The sequence below is a fragment of the Nanorana parkeri genome, unplaced genomic scaffold (genome assembly GCF_000935625.1).
Source record: "Nanorana parkeri isolate BGI_ZX_2015 unplaced genomic scaffold, ASM93562v1 scaffold87, whole genome shotgun sequence".
Lineage (NCBI taxonomy): Eukaryota > Metazoa > Chordata > Amphibia > Anura > Dicroglossidae > Nanorana > Nanorana parkeri.
Window position 1 is genome coordinate 1,785,846 of NW_017306355.1, and position 23,545 is coordinate 1,809,390.

Consider the following 23,545-nt stretch of genomic DNA (forward strand, 5'->3'; position numbering starts at 1 on the left):
TCACCTTTCTCACCGGTCCAGCAATCTTTGCTGTGCGGCCCTGCCTAGCACCATTCCGTCTTTATACGGAAACACATTTGCATGCCATAGCTCCATTCAATCCTATGTGGGAGCTATACTTCTGCAGTTGGCTAGAGGCCACCATGAGTGAGTAGCATTGGGGTGTGTTCACAGTAGGAGAAGGACCCAGCCTGGACATTTTCTCTGCAAGGCTCTTTGGTTCCTGGGATGCCATTACCCAGTTCCTCAGCCATGTTTGTGCAGTAGATCAAAACTGGTACTCAGGTAAGTGGATTGAGCATGCACTACCACCAAATTTGTGCCAGCTGCTCAAAGAGTATGCAATTACAGTATGGCAGTATGGCACATGGTTGGTTTAAAAAGAGTCCAGTCTTCTGAGAAAATGGATCAAGCATCTTTATAAATTAAAGGCTAATTTTACCTTTCTTACCATGTTTCAAGTTACACCCATATTTAGGATGTAACATGATACATTGTCAGATTGCAACCCCCCCTGCTTACGTGAATCGCAGGGGTTCTTCTCCCCTAAGGCTGCTGTTTTTTTCTTCAATTGTGCGGCTGTGCGTGGCTTTGCCTACACAGCCATGTAATCTATCCACAGGATGGAAGAACTGCAAGTCCCATCTGCCACTGCGGCAGAGAGCTTGTAGTTTCAAAGGAATACAAGTGCAGTGATGTCACAGCACTTGTACTCCATTAACTCTGATTCCCATCCATGTTACTGCATGTCTGTGCCTTGGTCGGGCATGACCAGGAGAGACTGTCTGCAGGAGCCCAAGCATTGCACCAGTGAGGTACTGATGGTGGTTGCAATGCTTTACTGGCTTCTATGAAAAAAAATTGTGCATTCATAATTTTTTTATAAAAAAGTGAACTCTACCTTTAAAGGCAAAACATTGGCAGGTCAGTGGACAATGCAGACATGGTACATGACTGCCTTATTTATAATGCAATAAGCTTTTTTCTTTTTAAAACTGCTTTTGCCAATATGGCAATGGCATATGCAAAAATCTGTTAGAAAAAAATATGTCTTAAATTAACAGTAGAAAAAATTAGGTCATAGCCATTACAAATATGGCACCTGATTACTTAATACTTAATCGGTGCACTAAAAATATGATTAAAAAGCAGAAAAAAACTGTTAAGGACATTTAAAAAAAACTTAGCATGCGGACTGCACATCAGATGTATCTTTATGACCCATTTACGTCTCACCACCATGACAAGGCAGCAGTGTCCAGCCAGGTGACAATGGGAAAAAATTAGGGGGCCCCAAAATATTTTGGACGAAAATGATACTATGGGCAAAATGTGGCTGAAAATTCTGTGAATCCTGACAGCTTTTCTCCTCCCTGCTGGACACTGGTCTGTGCCCACTGCTCTTCCTCGCCTGTGTCGGCAGAGGCAGCAGGGATTAGAGAGGACACAGACTGACACCCAGCGGGGAGGAGTGAAGCTGTCAGGGGAATGTGGGGAGGAGAGCTGTCAGGCGAGCCAGGATGGAGAGCAGGTTACAAGCACTCAGTGATCAGGACTGCTCACTAATTGTTTGTAAATAACTGGGGACATAATATGCTTACTGTGTCCCCAGTTTTGAATGAACAGAAAGTGCTATACATCACTCCCTGTTCAGTCATGATTGTAGACATAACTGATACTATCTCCTCAATTTGTGAATGGACAGGCACACTCAGTATAGAGGCTTCCCGTTCATTCATAAGAGGGGCTGCAGACAAAAAGATTTAGGACTCTGTTTCCTAAATCTAATTTTCTATTTTAAAAGGAAAATATCAGGGGTCTGCTTAGGCCACTGTCAGATCTTTCCTCAAAGCCCCTAACAGTAAAGTAAAAAAATATGAATAAATAAAAATAAAATAATTTTAAAATAATTTTAAACATTTTAAAAAGGTTGGGAAAAAAGTAATTTTCAGTTTCGGCCTGACAAAATGTTTGTTTTTGGTTTTGGTCTAAAAATGTAATTTCGGTGCATTACTAGAATTTTTTTTTTCTAGTTTGGCACCATTGGGAAATGTTTACACTTCTAACATAATCCCTTGACAGGCTACAGTAAGGCAGTAAGGCACACATTACAGTATTGGTTTATGTTAAAAAATCTGAGGGTTTAATGTCACTTTAATTGCAGTCAACATTTTCATATAATTTGGTTACATTTTGATTTGTTATGCACAGATCATTGTGAGGACAACCCATGTGAACCCAGAGGTATATGCAAAAACACTTTAAGAGGCTATAACTGTGTGTGCCATGAGCCATACACAGGCAAGAACTGCAAAAAAGGTAAGCTGGAAAGTGTAAGTCATAGGCAGCTATTTGCACAACTACCCAGAGATTTAGGCTTCATTCACACACCAAGCAAGAGCAAAATTGTATATTGCGTATATAAGCGTCTATGCGCATACGAGTGTATGTGCGTCCACTATTTCCATTCTCAGAATGCATCATCCCTAATAGAAATTTTAATGAACTGTACGCACATAGGTTCGTATACGCTCGTATACATGCATATGCTCGTAAAATATGCAGAAATACGCTGCCCGGACGCATCTCGGTTCCATTCTGTTTTTGCGAATTTTTACGCTATGCAAATATACGGCTCCATACACGACTATGTGTATGGAGCCATTTATTGGCATATGTTGCATATGGTACAATACGCGCGTATATGCGCGTTAGTGTGAATGAGGTGGTGTGAGGTTGCATGACTGTATTTTGATGCACAAAGTGATATAACCCTATGCGAATTTCATAAGCCAGTGCAGTGATCTTTTAGCCTATGAACCGCATTGTTTTTCAGAGTAATGTATTTTGTCTCTCTCTGGGTGGAGTATGCGTATCATTGTGGGCTTTATGTATGTGACTGTTTTGCCAGGGAATATACTTATTTGCTCACATAATTTATTAGTTGTAGCTGCAATGGAGAAAACATGTTGATGTGATCAGTGGACCAGAAATGCCCCAGTAGCCATTTTGGAGAAGACAGAATTCTGTTTTCTCATTTAGAAAGAACATAAAGAGGATACACTCCAATCATTCCACATATTTCTATCAGTATGGGTTTCCTTTTCCGAAGATAGGCCCAAGCCTGAATAGGGAAGGTCATTCTAAATGCGGTAGCTCTGGGGGGTTTTATCAGCTTTGCATAAATAAAGTAACTTTAAATAAATGACAGAAAACCATTATATACTTAAACAAAATTACAGATAAGATAATATGATATCTAATATCTACAGGGTGGCTGCTTCCGTGCCAGAATATGAATAGAAGAATGATACAGTTGTATTCTCATTATTCTCTTTACCTTTAGAAAAATGCTTTGATGAAACACTGCAACAGTACTTGTAGGGTGGGAAGCATTGTGAGTTAAGGGAACTATGTAGCGATAGATAGATGGATAGATAGATAGATAGATAGATAGATAGAAGACACGTACATTTATTTTTTGTTCCAAATGGATATTCGTACATATTTCATTAAGTTCGGATGCATCTGAATTTCTGAAATTGAACGAGTCCGGATGCAAATTAATCCGAATGTTCATTTAACAGAAATTCGGATCCGTCCAAATTTCACTCAAAATTAAACTAAATCGGACATGTGTCTGTTGTCTAGTCAATCAGATTTTTTTTTTGGGCTGTTGAGGGTTGTATTACAGGCACGGTCATGTGACTTCATGTTGTGGCTCGTTCAGATGTGAAATCTGAATAACGAACTGAATTACATTTCGGATATGAAATCTGAAAAATTAAAGGAATAAGAATCTAAATCGATCCGAAATGAAACAAAACATTTTTTTTTGCGGGGTTACATGTCTAATAGATAGATCGAAGCAATGTTGCAGTATATATACTGTACGTGTGGTACACACGCCAACATTTAACCATTCTGGGGTATGTGGCTAGTGAAAAGGCTGCGAAGGCCGAACATCACTTAACAAAGTAAGGAAATGCATACCCTAACGTTTTAACATAGGTAATGATTTTAATTCAATCTTCTAATTTACTACATAAAGAAAATGTAAATGGTATGCTAAACCTAAATTACTCACTTTCACTCTAATTTTCTGAATCAAAAGACCGACATGGTCATACTAAGGAGTAATTGCTGATTTGACCGTAAAAGAAAGGTAGGATTGGTAACATGCAGAATCAAATGTAAGTAGACAGCTTCCTTAACCTGCTAAATGGTGTCTGACAAACAAGGTACACTGTAACAGCAGGGCAGCAGGACTATTAATAACTCAGTACTACACTATGTTCAAGTTCTACAGTGGCAATTAGTTGGCAGCTGTGACAGCAGATACACTCCTTTGTTCCACCAAGCTTTGGGAAACACTGTCTCACACATGGAGACTTGGCTCTTTTTTGGCATTTAGGATGTTTGTGAAGACCTACAAACCTGGCACTCCCAGGTGAGCTGTAATAGATATTCTCAACCTATAGCCATTTCAAATGATGGTTCTGTCAAGACAAACACAGCACATGGCCATATTTATAGATTTGGACCCCCATAGAATGTGCATGCTTACTTATGTTCCACTTGTCAGAAGGGAGATGGAGCTTTTTTTGCCAAAAACAGGTAAATAGTTGAATACTGACCTGATAGGAAAGTATTTGCTTTGGCTAAGCTGATGTTATCTTGAAAATAACATGTACCTGAGAAAATATGAAGGCTGCAATTGCTGACGTTTTCTTCAAAGGCTAGTCTCTTATTCTTACAAATATGGTCTTGTATAAGAATATTGTATAAGAATATCTTGTATAAGAATATCTCATTGCGTTGGCTGTGCGTTACTACCAACATTATCTTACTCTCTGTTTAACTAAATCAAGGTAGACAGACTTTCCAAATTTTCACTGTCTTGCTATCTTACTATTTCATACATATTACCCTCACAAACAACATTTAAAAGTTCAAAAGTGCTTCAAACATTAAACTAAAAAGTGCCAAGTGCTACCCTGTGCTCTCAATGTGTTTTATCATTTTAAAAGATATTGCTAGTCTCTAGCCAGTGGATCATACATGGCTTCTTTAGGGCATAAAGTACATTGTGTACAGTGCACAAAATGGCATCATAATGTCTGTCGTTATTACTGACTACTCCCTTATAAAGCCCCTGGGTCACGTGTATTGACATCCCACCTTCCATCTTCTTGTACATTTCTTTTTTTTTATATGAAATTGCCGGAAGCCAAGTAATATTTGTACCTTTTATCATTTATTACTGACTTATTTAATTCATAAATTGTTTTAAAAGATATTGCTAGTCTCTAGCCAGTGGATCAGCTTGAGATCAGCAATTGGCGTCCACATATTTCTATCTGCATGGGTTTCCTTTTCGAAAGATAGGCCCAAGCCAGAATAGTGAAAGTCGTTCCAAATGAGGTCTATATTGTATAAGAATATCTTGTATAAGAATATCTCATTGCGTTGGCTGTGCGTTACTACCAACATTATCTTACTCTCTGTTTAACTAAATCAAGGTAGACAGACTTTCCAAATTTTCACTGTCTTGCTATCTTACTATTTCATACATATTACCCTCACAAACAACATTTAAAAGTTCAAAAGTGCTTCAAACATTAAACTAAAAAGTGCCAAGTGCTACCCTGTGCTCTCAATGTGTTTTATCATTTTAAAAGATATTGCTAGTCTCTAGCCAGTGGATCATACATGGCTTCTTTAGGGCATAAAGTACATTGTGTACAGTGCACAAAATGGCATCATAATGTCTGTCGTTATTACTGACTACTCCCTTATAAAGCCCCTGGGTCACGTGTATTGACATCCCACCTTCCATCTTCTTGTACATTTCTTTTTTTTTATATGAAATTGCCGGAAGCCAAGTAATATTTGTACCTTTTATCATTTATTACTGACTTATTTAATTCATAAATTGTTTTAAAAGATATTGCTAGTCTCTAGCCAGTGGATCAGCTTGAGATCAGCAATTGGCGTCCACATATTTCTATCTGCATGGGTTTCCTTTTCGAAAGATAGGCCCAAGCCAGAATAGTGAAAGTCGTTCCAAATGCAGTAGTTGTTTTTTTTTAACAGCTTTGCATAAATAAAGTAACTTTACATAAATGTAATAAAACCATTACATACTTGAACAAAACACAGTTGCAGATAAGATGGTATGATATCTAAAATATACAGACTGCTGTCTCCATGCCAGATTGTGAATAGAAGAATAATACAGTTGTATGCTCATTATTCTCTTTACCTTTAGATAAATGCTTTGATGCAACACTGCTACAGTACTTTGAGCCCCAGGACAAGTGGCTAAGATACAAACACCCCATCTTGGAAGAATGTACCTGTGGCGAGAAGGAGACTGTTTGCAAAGTAACAACAGGCATGCGTAAGTTGGAGGTGCATCATTAGCAGCATTCATTCTCTTTTCCATGCTGCCATAATTGAAAAATTTAACAAAAGTTAAAGGAGTTGTAAAGTCCCAGTGTATACTCAGGGCAGCCTTCAGAAATTTCGGGGCCCCTTACGCGGCTTTAGGCCGGGCCCCCCCGCACCGCCCGGTTGCAACAACCACCTCAAACGCCCCCTCCAGCCCGGCAAAAAAGTGAGCTGGCCGCAATGCGATGCAGTGCATTCCGGCCGGAACGCACTGCAAGTGGTGTGAACAGGCCTTAAAACGGTACAAGGAGCAGCCATATTCTTGGTATAACCACTTCCAGCGGAGCACGTACACTTCACGCGGGAAGTGGTTAAAAAAACAAAACACACATACACGTAATGAAACACACATATCACACACTCATTAAAAACACACACACATAGCTTTATTAATAAAAAAAAATCCCGCACACATTAAAAAAGCACACAATAAAAACACACATACACACACAACTAATAACAATAGTTGATAAAAAAATGCCCCCCTCTTCTGCTTACCTGTTTTGCAGGAAGGGGGGGCTGCATTCCTGGGCTCCAGTGTGACACATGGGGATTATAGTAATGGTGGAGTGTAGGATCAGTGTGATCTGCATCTCAGGCTGATGCAGACCTACTAATCGATCCCTGTCTGTGTCACTGACGGCACCACGAGGGAGCGATCAGTATGATCTGCATCAGCAACAGATGCAGATCATACTGATTCAGTATACTATCCTGTTATACATCACCATTGCTTACTATAGTTGTTGTTCATAATGCAATCAAAGCTTACTTGTAAAAAATCCCTTTTATGTAGTAAGTGTTGCCTTCTGTTTGCCCATCACTTCCTAAAACTCCAAGTGTGCTTTGCGTCTCTTTCCCTGCTGCTTGATGTGATGCAATCTCAATTTTCTCAAGACTACATAGCCCATAATGGATTTCTTCCAGCAAGCAATTATATTGTTACATTTCTTATGTTGATTGTGAGAGAGGGCGAAAGAATTGAGTTGTAGCTCAGACAGTAGGCTTTGTGATGCAAGAAAGTGCATATTCACAGGGCTGAGTGAAGTTGTGTCAGTGCATCCTATGGGCTTCTTTAATTAGTATGTTTACAAACTTCTAGGTGGATATGGTTATTAGGAGTGAGATAGAACTTATGGAAATTCAGTATAGAAATACATATTTATTTTTTGACCATAGACACTTTTTAAAGAGATGCTTTTCTGATGTAGGAAAAAGATTGTCAGCTACTACAGCATTAACTGACTGTGGCAAAAAGGTGCTTGTGGGTGAGAGACTTGGTTTGTGTGACTCACATTCCCACCTTTTTATGTTCTAAAAAGGGATTGCAGAAGGTCAAGTATTAAGATGTGCAGGGAAGGAGACATGCATGCTGTGTTAGAGAATACCTTATACTTACATACATATGTAAGTCAGATGACCTGTCTGCATTAAAAATACAGATTGTAAGATCTGTTATCCAAAAAGACTGTATTCCCACCATGTCATATATCATGCAGTTTGTCACTAGAATTAACAGCAGTTTTTGTTTTTCGGTGTAACATAGCTTTATTACCTGTTTATCCTGCTAGTAGATGCATTAGTTTTCTACTTTCTGTAACTGGGTGACTGCTCTATTCGTTCTGCAGTGATATTAAACAGTAGTGCTGTCAGCTGTGGACAGGGTAGTCTTAAAAGGACATGTAGTTTTAGATGCACTGATTAGTGCAGAATGTTTGGAGTCTAATCCTTTATTGGCTAACTTAAAGTGTATTTCCACTTTTACAGCATGAGTAAACATAATATTCTTTATTTAACCTTATGTGCTTTCTAGCAACAAAATGCACAGGCCTCATTTACATTTTATCATTTGAATGTACAATGTGCACCAAAACATACCAAGAAGAACGATTTCATGTAGGCTGCATTGAGTTCGAGTTCGAATTTGAACTTTTTCCAGGTTTTAAAGTACGAATTCGGCCCATCACTACTTGGTAGCTGAACATCCCTAATTTCATGTTTCGCTTATCTCACTAGAACAAATTAAAGTCTGGTTGGTTGTTATGGGTTATGCCTAAATAAATCCAATTATGGCAAGGCATGTGCCCTTTGATTTTGAATTTTTCTGTTCTGGTCATAAGGATCTCATCAGTCCTGGTGACAGTGGTCACCAGGACAAATAGAGTAAATCTCCACAGTAGGGACACAGACAACAGTAAACACTTAATATGGTTTCAATCCTTTCACAATCTATCTAAAACTAAAAAAAACTTGTGGCTGGAGATACAATTATGTAATTTCTAAAGTCTAAAATGAGCATTTTGTGACTTTCATGTTATTTTTCCTCTGCTTTCAAAGGCTGCTCTGACAACTCATGTCTCCATGGAGGACACTGCATTAAAAACAAAAATAGCAAGGTGTGTGGCTGTACACAGGGATACATTGGACCTTACTGTGGGATAAGTAAGTACAAACATAAATATACATATCAATAAGGCAAAGACTGACAATCCCATACCTACCCTACATGTACATCTATGTGTTTATCTAAAATGTGTCTGTCTTGTAGATAAAAATGAAAATTGCTTCTCTGGAAATGGCACCAGCTATAGAGGAACTGCAAAGGTCACAGTGACAGGTACACCATGTTTAAACTGGGAATCTGACATCATTCATCATGAGGTTTCCATATACAGCGGACATCATGCAAAGAAACATGGCATAGGTCCTCATTCATATTGCAGGTGAGACATCGAGACAAGGTACAACGTACCATAGAGAAGAATTTATTGCAAACACAGATATTGCAAACACAGCAATTGTGTCTCAAAGATGTTAAAAATTCAAAAGAAATTGAAGACCTGTAACAAGGCAGGGCTGGTACATGTGTGTCAGAGGGCAAATATTTCATAGGCCACTCTTAGGGGTCTTTTTATGAAACATTTATTCTGTGAAGGTCTCTATGAACAAGATTTGAAGTGCATTATGGCGACAAGATGAAGCCAAGGAGCATAGGAATTTCCAGTACTCCTTGGCTCCTTCTAGTGGCCATAATACGCTACATTTCTCATTCTTAGAGACCTTTACTCTGCAAACATTTTATAAATAGGAAAGGTTAATTGTGGCTGAGCAGTACCCCGAAAAAGCTACATTTTGGCTTGACTTCATGTAAAGCAGCAGTCCCCTTTTCTGAAATATCACATTGCCAAGGCAATTCTGTGCATGTTGCCTCACAGCTGAATATCTGGTGCTTGATTTACTCTAAGGAAGAGTTTTTTTCTTAGCATTGTAGTGACATTTGGTGATATCACCAATGTTTTTGCTCATGATTTTTTTTGAGGGCCTGCTAGAGAGTAATTTGTACCTGAGGACCGGAAGTGTAGAATCTCCCTGTACCTACATACTGTAGTTCACTGTGCGGATCTGTGCTTTCTGCAATTCTGCTTCTTGATCATTACACCAGTTATCAGATCACCAGCCATCAAGTTTTGCACAGAAAATAAGTCTTGCCCCTTTACCAATCGGAAATTTTGAAAATCAAATAAGGGCATTGTCAGGGCAACTATTGTAACCTCTGTGAGAGGTAATAAATACCTTGAAGTGTTACACTTACACATTATTGAGCATGCTACACTTTATAGGAAGAAATATACTGTATCTGATGATTCCCAGTCTGTCTAAAACCACCAATGATTGCTCTCCAGTACAGTAAAATTCCAATACAACAGCTGGTGGGTAACTGCCAAGCAGATTTATCACAATCACCATCGGTATCTCCGCACATGCACTCTTCTTTGAAATTCCCACTTTTGTGACATTGACATTTTAGTGTTCCTCCAGAGGGTGCTAGGGGCTTGATATCCCACTTACAATGTGTATGGTGCAATCACCCACTGACATCCAATGTAAAGGGTCACTTCACCAATGCAAAAGGGCATTTTTTTCTCTGACCACCAATGTGAGATGGTATTTTTCCATTGACCACTAGACATGTAAGATTAGTTTTACTCCTAATTGAAATTCGGATGAATCGGCATATTCAGAAGTTCAGATGCTTTCGAATTTCTGAATGGAACACAATAAACTCTCGCCGCTAATGACAGCTCTGCTCCTGAATATAAACAAAGGGGCGGAGCCAGGCATGACATCACTGGCCTTGCTCTTCCCCTTTGATTACATTCCATGACAGCTCTTGGTCCCCTAATAGAATGTAAACAAAGTGGCAAAGCACCCTTCCCATGTTGAGGGCATATGGCCTGGTATGATGCAGGTGGGGCACACAATCGTCCCCCCTCTCCAGACATAAAGGGAACCCCACGCTATTTTTAAAAATTAATTTTGAATGTGAATAACTAACTCAATCCAAATACCTATAAATATCGGATCCATCCGAAATCCTATTAATGATTATCTAACTGATCTGAACTTCGGATTCGATAATGAAAACGAAAAAAAGTCAGAATGGATCCGAAACGAAAACAAAACAAATTACCTGGCGGCCTACATGTCTATTGACCACCAATGTAATATAAACTTTCCAATTACAACTAGTGTAAGGGGATGCTACAATCATCTGCACAGATTGTGTATTTCTGGCATTTGTTATTTCTTTAATTTGATTATTATTGCATGTGTGGAGCAGGGGAGTGTTGTAAAGCAGTCTGCTCTGGGTAGCAAATACTCTGTTATGCCATTTTCTTTATTCTTCTATTTAAAATGTTCTACAACTTGGTTATCATGCTAATGTACCGTGACCTGTAGATATAGTAATTGTTTTTAGAAGGGGTTACTTGAGACCTCAAAATTATTTCATGGGTTTCTCTGGGATAAAAAGGTTGAGAAAGGCTGCTATAGATCCATGCTTTGAGACCTTGTTTTAAATAATAGTTTACATTTTCTTCAGCGAGTGAGGTTCTAAATGGGGACTTGTGTTTCAATGGCAGAGAATAATCTCTGTGCCATGTTTTCTTCATTAGGAATTGAAGATTTTTTTCAATGAATTAATTGAAAGAGACTTTATATGTTATTTAATGGACAACTGTACCTTTGTGCAGTTGTCCGTTGATAAATTCCCCCATCCCAATGAATGCTGCCCACTAGGACAAATACATTCAGTTCTAGTCTAGCGATCTTCACTATGTGACCCCATTTGGATCCCTACAGACTAAAATAGCTGCTTCATACTGCACATGTTCACTGCAGTAGTATAGCATCCCATTGGAATGAATGGGGCCATGGCACACATGTGCAGTACAAAATGCCTGTTTTCAGAAGACAGGCTATGTGGCTACGAGCAGGACCTCATAGTGAAAGATCGCTGGATGAGGGTATGTGTCCTAGTGGGCAGCACCCATGGAGAAGGGATAGAAAGGGTAGATTTAAAGACAGCTGTTTTGGGAGCCCCAAAACCTGAGGCACTTTAATATGCAAATATTTATTTGAAGAATGCAAGCTGAGAACTGATCTACTCCTCCCACCTCCTACATCTCACTATTGGTCATTGGCTACTTGTCACATTTTAAGGTTTATAAGCAAGGCCTGGGAGGTGGGATGGAGTGTTCCAAAGCTGGCTTTTCCTTTTCCGAGTCTATATTTGCTTACATCATCAAGAGGAGATTGAAAGGTATATGTTGGCTTCAGGGAACATCTGCATTTCAGTAAGTTGGGTATTTTACCTTGTTTTTCCTAAAACAATTGTATATTTTAATTGTTCAGAAATCGATTTACAAATAATCATTTAAAAAGTGAGTTAATTTAATAGTTTACAGTGCTGGTGACTAAAAACCGGCATATCATTTTGTAGACGCTTCTGTGTTTTTTAAAGTCATATTTAGGCCTTTTCCTTATGCAAGCTGTCAACACTGAAGTCTGTTCACCCCTTTGGGAATGGATTTCTATGGGCATTGTATAAAGACATTTAACAATAGCTGAAAAGACGAGAACTATTTGTACACCGCTTCATGAAATAATCATTTTGATATTGTTGGCATAAATAAGGGCACAGCATGATGCTTCTTTAGCAATAACGTTTCAAACTGGGCATTTTCTAAACTAGGTTAACCTATTCATTGCATGTAAGGTACAGTAAATAAATAAAAATAGGGGCTCACTGTTATACTGAATATTGTACCACGTATTAGGGAGTTAAATGGTTCTGTTCTTGGTCATGCTCCTGCTCTGGTTTCTTGGTGCACCAGTACAGACTTGATACCACTGTACGCCCTAAATAATACAAATATGTTTGTGCAAAATAGGTCTATGCTTATATTATTATCCCTGCATGAAACATACAGTACAATGCAAAAGCATTGAAGAAATGAGGAAAAAGGGCCAGTCTGCTGGGGACTGGAATCTTACAAATCTAGTCCCCAGCCTATATAGCTTTTAAGCAAATAAAAAAAAAAAAATATCAGATATGCTGAGAGGGCAAACATTACAGCCTATCTACCATTTAACTTTCAATGCATGATAAATGATGTAACCGTTGTTTATTTTTGACACACTATCACAGGTACACTCTAGGTCCAAGGAGCAGACACCAGCATAGATTGCAATGATGCAGCTCTCTACCAAATTCTCTACTGTCCATAATCTGGTGATATAACGTCTGTTGGTGATGCAGGAGAGCTGTTCCAAAACAGTTAGGGCTAGTGTTGATGGGGTTTTTCTTTCACGTCAAAACTGGTTTTCTTCCATAATAGACAATGCAAATGTTAAAGCAGCTTGACATAGTATTAAACTCTCAACCTTTTTTCAATAATGAGTCCAGATCCAAAAAAAATATATACCTTCCCCGACAAAGTATTTTTTAACATTTTTGCCCAATCACTTGCAGTCACCATGTTTCCAAACAGCTGGGTCCAACTCTCTCAGCTTGACTTTTATGAACTTCTTATCCAGTACAAAATCACATGGGACAGCACAGTCTGCAGCAGCTGTCCATCTACTATCTTGGACAAGGGAGGAGGAAGGAGTGGAGTGGGATGCCTTTCTGTACTTGTGTGTTTGTAGAGACACACACAGCTTACTAGCACACATAAGGGTGGCTCCATAGGACTCTGCAAGGGAGAGGAGCTACCCTAAAACAGGATATCACGGTCAGGACACAGAGGTCCATCTGGTTCTTCAGGTAACTAAGACTTTTAAACATCAAGAAGCAGCATACATTGTAATTGCATTTATCAGTATTTGAAATAACCTAAAAACCTTTTGACTTTAATATCACTTTAACCAGTTGCCGTCCGCCCGTAGTAGAAAAACGGATGGACGGCACTGTCGCATTCGCGGGTTGCCGTCGCCAGACGGCATTTTTTTTCTGCTCGCGCGCGCCCCCTAGCGGGCACGCACGGGCAGAAAAGACCCGTCCAATGCGAACACCCGGTACCGGGTGTTTCACATATAGGCATTGATGCAGTTTAGAAGTGAAATGCAACTCAGACAGATGTCAACTGCAGGTCAAATACACCTGTAATGAATGATCTTAGAAGCATCTCCAACTGATGTCAAATGGAAGCTGAATGTACCTAAGAGAACTTTGTATTTGCCCTTCAACATAAGCCCAATACATGTCAAACTACTGGCTCCTTGCTGTAGCTCAACTACAGAAGGACTTATGTTTGTAGATTAATGTCAGTGCAGAGAATTTTCTCATAGCTGCCCAGCAAATTCCCAACTCCCATGGAGGTTTTAATGTAAACAAGCAGAAGGACTTCAACTTAGCCGATCCAACATCTGGATCGGCATTTGGCCCCTCTGTGGTACCGAGCAGAATAGCAAATAGTGAAAAAAGTTGAAAAAAAAAAGTTGAAAAAATATTTTTAAAAATGTAAATAAATATTAAATTAAAAACATAAAAAAAGATTTTTTAAAGAAAAAAATAATAAAAAAACAATTGGGCGGAGCTAGCAGTGACAGCTAGCTCCGCCCAACTGTTTCCCATGGGCCGGCACCGGCCAATGAATAACAACTGGGCAGAGCCCAATTGTTATTGTTTAATGACAGTTTAGCTTCCCTAGATCATTTGGGGACGCTGATCTGGCATTACAACTGGGCGGAGCCAGCCGTGAGATCCTGGCTGGCTCCACCCAGCTGTAATTTGCAAGGCTTAAGGCCGGCCGTTTGCCCCGCTTCGAGTGTTACTTCGGCTCAATAGAGCCGAAGCATATGCCTTTCCGCTCGGCTAAGCCACTCGTCTGCCTTCGGCTGCTGTACGGGCTATTGTGAATAGCCAGTATAGCAGCCCTTCGGCTCAACTGGTTCAACAGGAACTCGAATTTGGTAAATTGATCTTGTCCAAGTTCCTACACCTATTCTACCTGAAACATGTCTGTAGTGGATTACAGGTAACTCAGATTATGGTAAATTGGTCTCGACCTTACACCTATTCTATCTAACAGCAATAACATTTAGATTTATCAGCATAACTTAAAATCTTCTGATCATCTTTTTTTTTTTTTACTTCCCAAAGACGTTCCTACAAGGGAGCAGTAAATATATTACATACTGTACATCTTATCTATCAATCCAGTTCAGTCTTAATGGCTAACTGTCTTCTGATAATAAATGCATGGAAATGGACATTAATGAATAATATTATCTTGGAGCTGTCTATAGCGCTTAAAGCACAGCTCAAATTTAAAGTAAATAAAAAAACCAATGTCTATCCCTTCTTAAAAAAGCAACCTTCAATATTGGCCTAAGACCCCCCACTACCTCCTGCTGCTGCTTGTCTTTCCGGTAATATGACCCCCAAGCATCATTCAAATCACTTCCTGTGAATCATGATTTGCCTCACCATGCCACCCTAGACTCACAGTACTGCTTAATTGAACAACAGTCATACTATGATATTATGGGGGAAATGTATCAAAACTGAAGCAGACAGAATCTAGAGCAGTTGCCCACAATAACCAATCAGCTTCTCTCTTTCATTTTCAAAACTTAACTAAATAAACAGAAATGAGAATCTAATTGGTTACTATAGGCAACTGCTCCCGATTCTGTTTGCTCCAGTTCTGATAAATTCCCCCCTTTGTATACTAAAAAGAAAACAAAAAAAGTGTGTGTGTGGAAGGTGGGTGGTGATGGGCCGTGAGCTTTGTTCCTGACCTGTATTTGTGTTTTAATTCCTATCAATTATCTAACTGACTAAAGCACAGTCCCTGCATTAAAGACACGCCAGCATGCTCTCCTATGCAGCAGTTTCAAATAGTAACCAAGTAAATACTCATAGTTATAAATCAGATAATGTCTATTGGGGTGCTATGTAATATTCCACCTTGTGCCTTACCATTTCTCTTTCCATCGCCTTGTAGAAAAGTATGTTTCTCTTTGACTAAAGTAGTGTGTTTGTTGTGATTTACAGGAACCCAGATGGGGACATACAGCCTTGGTGTTTTGTAGAGAAAAATGAAGTCCTCAGCTGGGAACACTGTGATATTCCTCATTGTCAACAGCCGACAGTTACACCTAAACCCACAGGAAAACAAGAGGCTCCTGGTGAGAGTTATAAAGTTAATTAAAACCCAGTAATGGGTAGATATTTACAAATTTCTGTTCTTATAACACGTTATACCAACTCTTCTAAGAGTACATATATAACCCTGTAAAACTTTTTATAGACCTTTTCAGAAGTTCCTGCTAGCCCATCCCACTGAGATTCTCTTTTAGATGCAAATTATCATAGACTGTACCTCGTTTGAGACCAAATATAGAGATGATCCAGAAATGCCTTCTTCACGTATACCTTTGGGACCCATTTGGACACAGACAGTGTTACCTTTTGTCCCAGAGACACAACAGGAAGTGAGAGGAAATCTTGTCTTAAACAGTTTTCACCGGAACAGGTGTCCTCATTGGAAATGTTCCCCTCAACTTCTGTTTTGGTGACAACTGTAACATTTTGGATTTGCCATGTGTCCCTGTGACAATCGTAACTAGGACAAAAAAGGTCAACCTCCCCAGTGGGGACACAGCCAGTAATGAAAACCACGACATTGGTTTCAACACTTTTCCCACACTGTCCAAAACTAAGGAAAAAAATCTTTTGGCTTTAGATATACTTTAATTTCCTGAAAATGATAACTGGGACACTGGCTTTCCTTTTAGAATAGGCCCACTTATCTTCCAGCCTAAATTGTATTGACCGCAAAGAGCAAGCCATCTACAATCTGGGTCATATAATAGATAACACGTGGTGGGCTGAATCAGCTCATGGCTTCTTATATATCCTGGAAACTCTAACAGCAAGATCTCTTCCTGTTCATGTGGGAGTTTTTGGTGTTCCCATCTACATTTCCATGCTTCAACACCTCCTGTTGGATTCCCCATTATAGAAAATGGACAAAACAATTTCAGAAAGAGAGGAAACAGCTTTTAACTGCAACAGCAGGTATACTGATTCAAGCAAAGATATCTCATCAAGAGTCCCTGAGAAATATAACAACTTGTCTGCTGGTTTAGCTTTCCAAGCACCTACCTAAAATTGAATTATTAGTGTTTGGTGGGCTCACCCTTTAAGATGTAAATGGTGTAGGAAGCCAAATGGGGATCCAATGTTGCACTGAGCTCAGTGTGTGTTAAAGTGTTCTGTTGGTCAACTGGTGTGTGTTATAGTGTTTGATAGACCTTAAATCCTGGTCACAGCAGGTTAAGGCACTTACATATAATTTATATTTTAGAAAGTAGACATGCCACCTAATAAGTATTGCATACTTCACTGTGTCTTCCATAGATCAGTAGTGGCTCTTACCTCTTTCAAGGCACTGCTTAACATGCAGCAGGTGAAAATGTTTGAAAGCACCAATACATTTTGTCTGCCTGGACTTCCTCAGGGTGTAGCCATGGCTTCTAGTGCAGATCTTTTTAAAGGGCAGGTACTGTTAAAAGAGCAGCTGTTTAAATATATTCAATGACTCAGCCAGACTCATTATCACTTAAAAAGCAATTAAAACAACTCTTTAAAGCAAAAAAAATGTAAAGCATTGCTCCTGTAATAAAAGACTACATACTTCTCTGGCACGTGGCAAGTCCAAACTCTGCTGTATCTTCAGCATTTCACACTTCCATGAGTGTCGAATACCTGCATCACTTGCTACACTCAGATGTTCTACTGCCAGCCCCTTTGACACTACTATGCCTTGTAGTGATGTAGAGGCCAGTGGGAGGAATCACGCCAGTATTCACAGGCTTCTATTGCCGGAGCAATGCTTTGGAGGAATGCTTTCTTAGGAAGTAATTTTATTGTTTTAACTGTATAGTATCAATACAAAGTGTCTTTAGGTTGATGAAACTTAAGAAAAGCATCACCTCCTTTAAATTGGTAATCAAAATTTTTGCAAAAATATAGCATTCCCGTAAATTGCAATTTCATTGAACAAACTGTATTCCGAAACTTGGATCAGCCAACACAAAGATTTGTTTTGAAGCGGTTGTCCCATTTCTCTGCTACCTTGATTTGTAGTAAAATAGTTCTAGGATCATAGGTTAGAGACAATGCTCTCTGGTTTAATACCTGTGTTCTTTTGTTTAGTTTTGTATTGGGTATTTAATAGCCATTTAAATTAGGTTTGGTAATATTGCTTTTACTTATACTAGTCACTATTTTATGCTGAAGCTCTAATGACTAAGATTAGATTTGCTTGAGTTGCGTAATCAGATTTTCATTGGTTTATCACTGGCCGTTTTACTGGAACAGGAATGAGTATTCTGTAATTTGTTGGTTGATAAATGGAGATAATTAATCTTTACTCCATTCTTTGGAATAATGGTAAATGTTTTTTTTTCCAGCCAGTCCAACAAAGCCATCACATCCAGCTGGACCAAAAACCAGCAAACCTCCGACACAAACCAATAAACCTCCACTACCAACAAAAACGCCCAGTCATCCCATTAGCACCACTGTTCCCCACAGTACAGCAGCTAGTAAAGATGTCAATCGTGCAATACCTGTAGAATGTGGGAAGAGATTCTTAAAAAGCCCTTCTATGACGCCACGTATTGTAGGGGGACTGGTGGCACTCCCTGCTTCTCATCCATATATGGCAGCCATCTATATAGGAGAACAGTTTTGCGGTGGATCCCTCATCTCCTCCTGCTGGGTTGTAACGGCTGCTCACTGTTTAGATCACAAGTAAGGACTATGTGTTAAACATGTACCCAAGCTATTGGCTTGGTTTTTATCTACTTTTTGTTTTGAAAAATCTACATACTGTAAATATACTCTACCATTTCTGAGACAGATATTCATTTCTGCTATTATTTTTTTAAATGGAGGTGGAAACAGCAGACTGTTTCCAATATATGGGTCTTCCTGTGTAATGTTTTTTCAAAGACAAATTGTCTAGGTTGCCCCTTATTACTACACTGATTGTATTTGCCATGCTTCCCTTTTATCTGCCTTGATGTACAAAAGTTCAAATCATCAGAATTGTACCTTCATACCAAAAGACCTAGATATAAGTAACACCATCATCTTATTTTAGTCATAATAGCATCCTCTAAACAAATTCCTGCGCATGGTGAAGCTTCTGTTAGGGCATGAATAATATGTGCAGGCCCCAAATTCCCTGTTGCACATGATGTGTCGAAGCCTGAACCTCATCTAGTCCTAAGGTTCTGGGAGCGCCTGCACTTCTGTGCCCTTGGCTCTCACATCCATGAGCAACATAGTTCTCATCTTTTAGACAATTTTATACAGAAGACCAAAAATATTGGTTATTGTTCTTCTACCAGGCATTATTGGCTTCAGCATGCACTGTTTCTTCCAGGCCAAGTGTGAAGACAATCACTGTGGTGCTAGGACAGAGTCTATTTAACACTACAGACCAACGTACAGTAAAATTTCCAGTTCACAAATACATTCTTCATAAACTCTATTCTGACGATACTTTTCAACATGATATAGGTAATGTATGATGTCTGCATGAACATACTTTCTCATTTATACCATTGTAGACAAGTGTTCAAAGTCTATACTGAGAAGAAGGCAAGCCATATCCCTCTGAGTTTAGGTAATGGTCCATCCAACAGCCTCTAGTGTACACTGTCCATCTTGGATTATGTGAACACAACAGGCAATCCTGGCTGGGTTTCATGTACACTGGAGTGAATTAAATGTAGCTCAAAGTGCATGCAAATCCTGTTAACTTCTGTTATTTGCTCTCCTATGGTCTATTAAATATGCAGTTGAAAGTGTGTTATATCTGGTTAATAAGTGTTGGTTGATAAGTGTTGATCCTACCAAAAATCAACTGAGCTCCCTGTTTCCTGTAGTGGGCTGACAGTGCTGCACTAAAATTTTAAATGTTGTTTTTAGCTCTGCTTAAGTCACCTATTTCATCTACAGAACACCCCATCTTATGTTATGAAGATAAGGAGAGGTTTTCTGTAGTCTAACAAACTTCCTGTCCTACGGTGACCACATCGCTTCACCATAAATACAGTACAGTTAATGTTTACACCCTATGACAGGAAGTATGAAGCCTGAAAAAAATCAGAACAACTGAAGCCACCATATCTAAGGACTGGTACATGCAAACAATCTACCTATTGCTGTGGGCTAATGATGGCGCTCTCACTAATGCTCATATTCAGTACAAGAAACAATATTAGGACTAGGTAAGGCTGCATTATGAATCCTGCAGTAGGAGCAAAATTATGGCATCCACTACATGCTGTTGACTAGTATGGTTTTCCCCCCTCAGCACTGGTGAAACTGCAAGGTGTAAATGGAGTGTGTGCCCAGTTCTCCCAGTTTGTACAGCCTGCGTGTTTACCACAGAGCACCATGACAGCTGCATCTGCACAGAATTGTGAAGTGGTTGGTTGGGGTCATCAGTACGATGGTAAGCAGATAACTGAACATCAAGTCGAAGATAATGAGTTTTTGGGAGGAGTCCACTTTTCTTTCTAATTTCACTAGTATTTTGTATCCACAGGGGCCGATCATTATGCATTTTATCTGCAGGAAGCACAAGCGCCAATCCTTTCAAGTGCACAATGCAAATCTCCTCTTTCTCATGGTAGTAAGATAATGGCTGGTATGATGTGTGCTGGCTCCATGGAAGGAGGTGTTGATGCATGCCAAGTAAGTTAAAAGGAATGCCTATTCTTTTTAGTATTTTTCAGATATAACTTATATAATTAATATAATAAATCTGTTTTGTCTAATGTTATTAATGTTAAAGTGACATTAAAGGATATCCCCCTCCCTCACCATGCTAGCGTAAGGACTTACCTTAAATGATGCCTCTTGATCTGATCATCTTTTTTCCTCAAGCGCTGGTGCCAGTCTCTGATCCAGCGCTGACTGCTGTGTCTTCTGTGTCCCCCTGAGGCTGTGTGGGTGCACGCTGACAGGCTGCCTGCATTGACTTACCTTGTGTCTCACCTCGTCTCCCAGCCAAAGGTCTGGACTGCATATGCGTCTGCTCCATGATCCTTTGCGGCCGTCCGAGATTTTACAGATCTTTGAATGGGAGCACGTGGTGGAGACACTGGTAAGTTTAAACTTTTTCCGGAACTTATTTTAAAAAAAAATGTTTTTGCATATATCTACTGCTTGAATGCAGTAGATATATGCAAAAACACCCTGAGGGTTTAATTATCACTTGATGTCATTTATGTTCAAAAACCTTGCTTATATTCAGGACTGCCAATATAAATCATGGGGCCCCGTACATCCTACCTAACATAACGCCCCCCCCCCGGTCAATCTTGCCACATAACATGTTGCAATAATAATCTCTCCCAAACAGCAATAATAATCCCCCCAAATAGCAATAGTAATTCTCCTAGCACCGACACCAATAATAATCTACCTCTAACCTAAAATTGCTGCCTGGGGGGATTATTATCAAATATAATAAACTATTATCCCCCCCCCCAGCAATAATATACTCTACCCAGTCAGCAATAATAACGTATAGTGGAATTATTGTTGCTGCCTAGGGAGGAAAATATTACTGAGGCCGTTGTCACCCAGTCATTAACTTGAACGAAGGCTCAGCACAAAATGACATCTCTGGCCAGAATGTTAACCTTAAGGTCCTGGTATGACTTTTGGGTGGAACCCCACGCACTTTTTTTTAACTTTAACAAAAAAAATTCTAATGACATTTTGCTGCAAGGAAATAGTATTTGGGGGGGGGGGGGGTCCCTCCTAACCTTACTACCAGACCTAGAGGGTCTGGTATCAATTGGGGGGAACATCACACTTTTTAGTTTTTTCTTCTGTGGAGAGAAAAAAAAGCCTTTTTTTTGGTCTAATGTCACTTTGCTGCAACGTAAATTAGTTCATAAGGAAAATTCGTACATACTACCACTAACGAAAATTCAGATTTTTTTTAAAGTTGATGCTAAACACAATAAAACTTCATTCAGGAAAGAAATTTGGATGCATCCAACATTTTCTTTATCGGAAATTTTTATTAATTTGCGTCCGTTATTTCTGTCATTCGGAAATTTGGATGCATCGGAAATGATCACATTTCCGAAAATTCGTCGAAATAACGAATGCAATACAGATATATGAGCCTGATGACTTAAGGTGCCTACAAGCTTTAACCTTTTACCATGGCATCAGGGAATGCCTGTATGTTTTTAGACTCCATATTGATCCTGGCTAACATTCCTTGGCCAAACTTGCTCAGGGAAAAGTTGATTATATGGATCTGTCTGGTCCACCAAAAACAATGATCAACAAAATTACACATATCCCCCCTCTCCTGAGGCCTGGGAAAAAACTCAAGAGACCAGTTTAAAATTTCTCATCCATTGGTATAGATGCCCTAGTGTACTTGACAAATCTACCCTTTCCTCCCTGAAGATTGTGGAGATGTCGTAATCCTCCTGATACAATGACATCTGATGGGATTGCACCCCAAATCGGATATGCTGGGACTCCAATCTAACAATATACACCAAGACTACTGGGATCACTGTCCCCAACACCCCCCTCCCCCAGATTACACTGCTTTCGATGTTACCCAGCACTTTTAAGACTGCTAAAAAGGGACTCCTCAAATACATTCTTGCAGCTAGGATTGTGATTCCACTCCATTGGAACTCCCTAAAGGGCCTGGTATGACTTTTGAGGGGAACCCCACACACTTTTTTTTATTTTTAACTTGTGGGGGTCCCTTCTAACATTGCTACCTGAAAGGTCTGGTATCAACTGGGGGGGGGGGGAACCTACACCCTCATAGAATGGGTTTGTGAAGACAAATAAAAAAGACAACTTCATACCAACCTAGGCCACATGGATTGTATTTAGAGACATTGTGGACCTAAGGGGCCTCTACTATCATGATCCTTCTTCAGGTGAAAGTGGAAGCCACACCACCCACCTTAACCCATAACATACCATAACACCTCCCTCCACCCACCTTCTTTTCCTCTTTCCTAATCATTCTCTTTTCAGTACTTTCCCCCTTTTTCCAATCTTTCCCCTCATACCCTCCACCTCTCTGCTTAATTCTTTCCATCCTCCTTCCACTTTAGCATCCATCCACTCTTCATATTTCTAAAAAATATCAATAGGATTTATTTATTCATATTGGCTCAAATCAGGTGACTGTACTAGGGTAATACATTGTAAACTTTATAGTTGCAGGAGTTCTAAAATGTTTCTACACACTCTGTAAAGTGTACTTTAGTACAGTAGTGATTTACTTTAACAATTTCTTTTTGCTGTATTGCGTTTCTGCAGGGAGACTCTGGAGGACCCCTGGTGTGTGAAGTGGACAGCAGAGTGCAGCTATTTGGTGTTGTTAGCTGGGGGTCTGGCTGTGCTGAGGAGAATAAGCCCGGTGTCTACACTGATGTTCCCAAATACACAGAATGGATTTTGACTAACATTGATTAGGTTTTTTGGGACAGTGATACCACACTAGAAATCACTCATTATGTAACTGCTTGTTCAAAAGCAAACCTGTAGGCAAACAGCTAAATACGCAGTTGAAATATATATTGCTATACAACCAGTTCAGCAATTCTTATTACATATCTAAGCGACAACCAAAAATGTAATTTCTGTATCATCTGTTGAGGGACACAAGACTTTAGTAATTCTTTGACAATTGGGTTATACTGCTGCCATCAGGAAGTTGGGAGA

The 23,545-nt window shown here is 39.5% G+C and overlaps 1 protein-coding gene across 1 annotated transcript in view; it reads left to right on the plus strand.

The window, feature by feature from the left end:
* F12 (coagulation factor XII) overlaps nt 1-23,339 on the plus strand; it is a 32,996-nt gene extending 9,657 nt beyond the window's left edge. Inside the window, exons 5-15 of the mRNA XM_018552385.1 lie at nt 2,212-2,319; nt 6,272-6,403; nt 8,791-8,895; nt 9,002-9,176; nt 15,797-15,893; nt 17,302-17,306; nt 18,263-18,562; nt 19,200-19,336; nt 20,136-20,276; nt 20,370-20,518; nt 23,141-23,339. Of these exons, the coding sequence (XP_018407887.1) occupies nt 2,212-2,319; nt 6,272-6,403; nt 8,791-8,895; nt 9,002-9,176; nt 15,797-15,893; nt 17,302-17,306; nt 18,263-18,562; nt 19,200-19,336; nt 20,136-20,276; nt 20,370-20,518; nt 23,141-23,296 (1,505 nt within the window). The 3' untranslated portion in view covers nt 23,297-23,339. The remainder of the gene's footprint in view (nt 1-2,211; nt 2,320-6,271; nt 6,404-8,790; nt 8,896-9,001; nt 9,177-15,796; nt 15,894-17,301; nt 17,307-18,262; nt 18,563-19,199; nt 19,337-20,135; nt 20,277-20,369; nt 20,519-23,140) is intronic.
* The last annotated feature ends 206 nt before the right edge of the window (nt 23,340-23,545 follow it).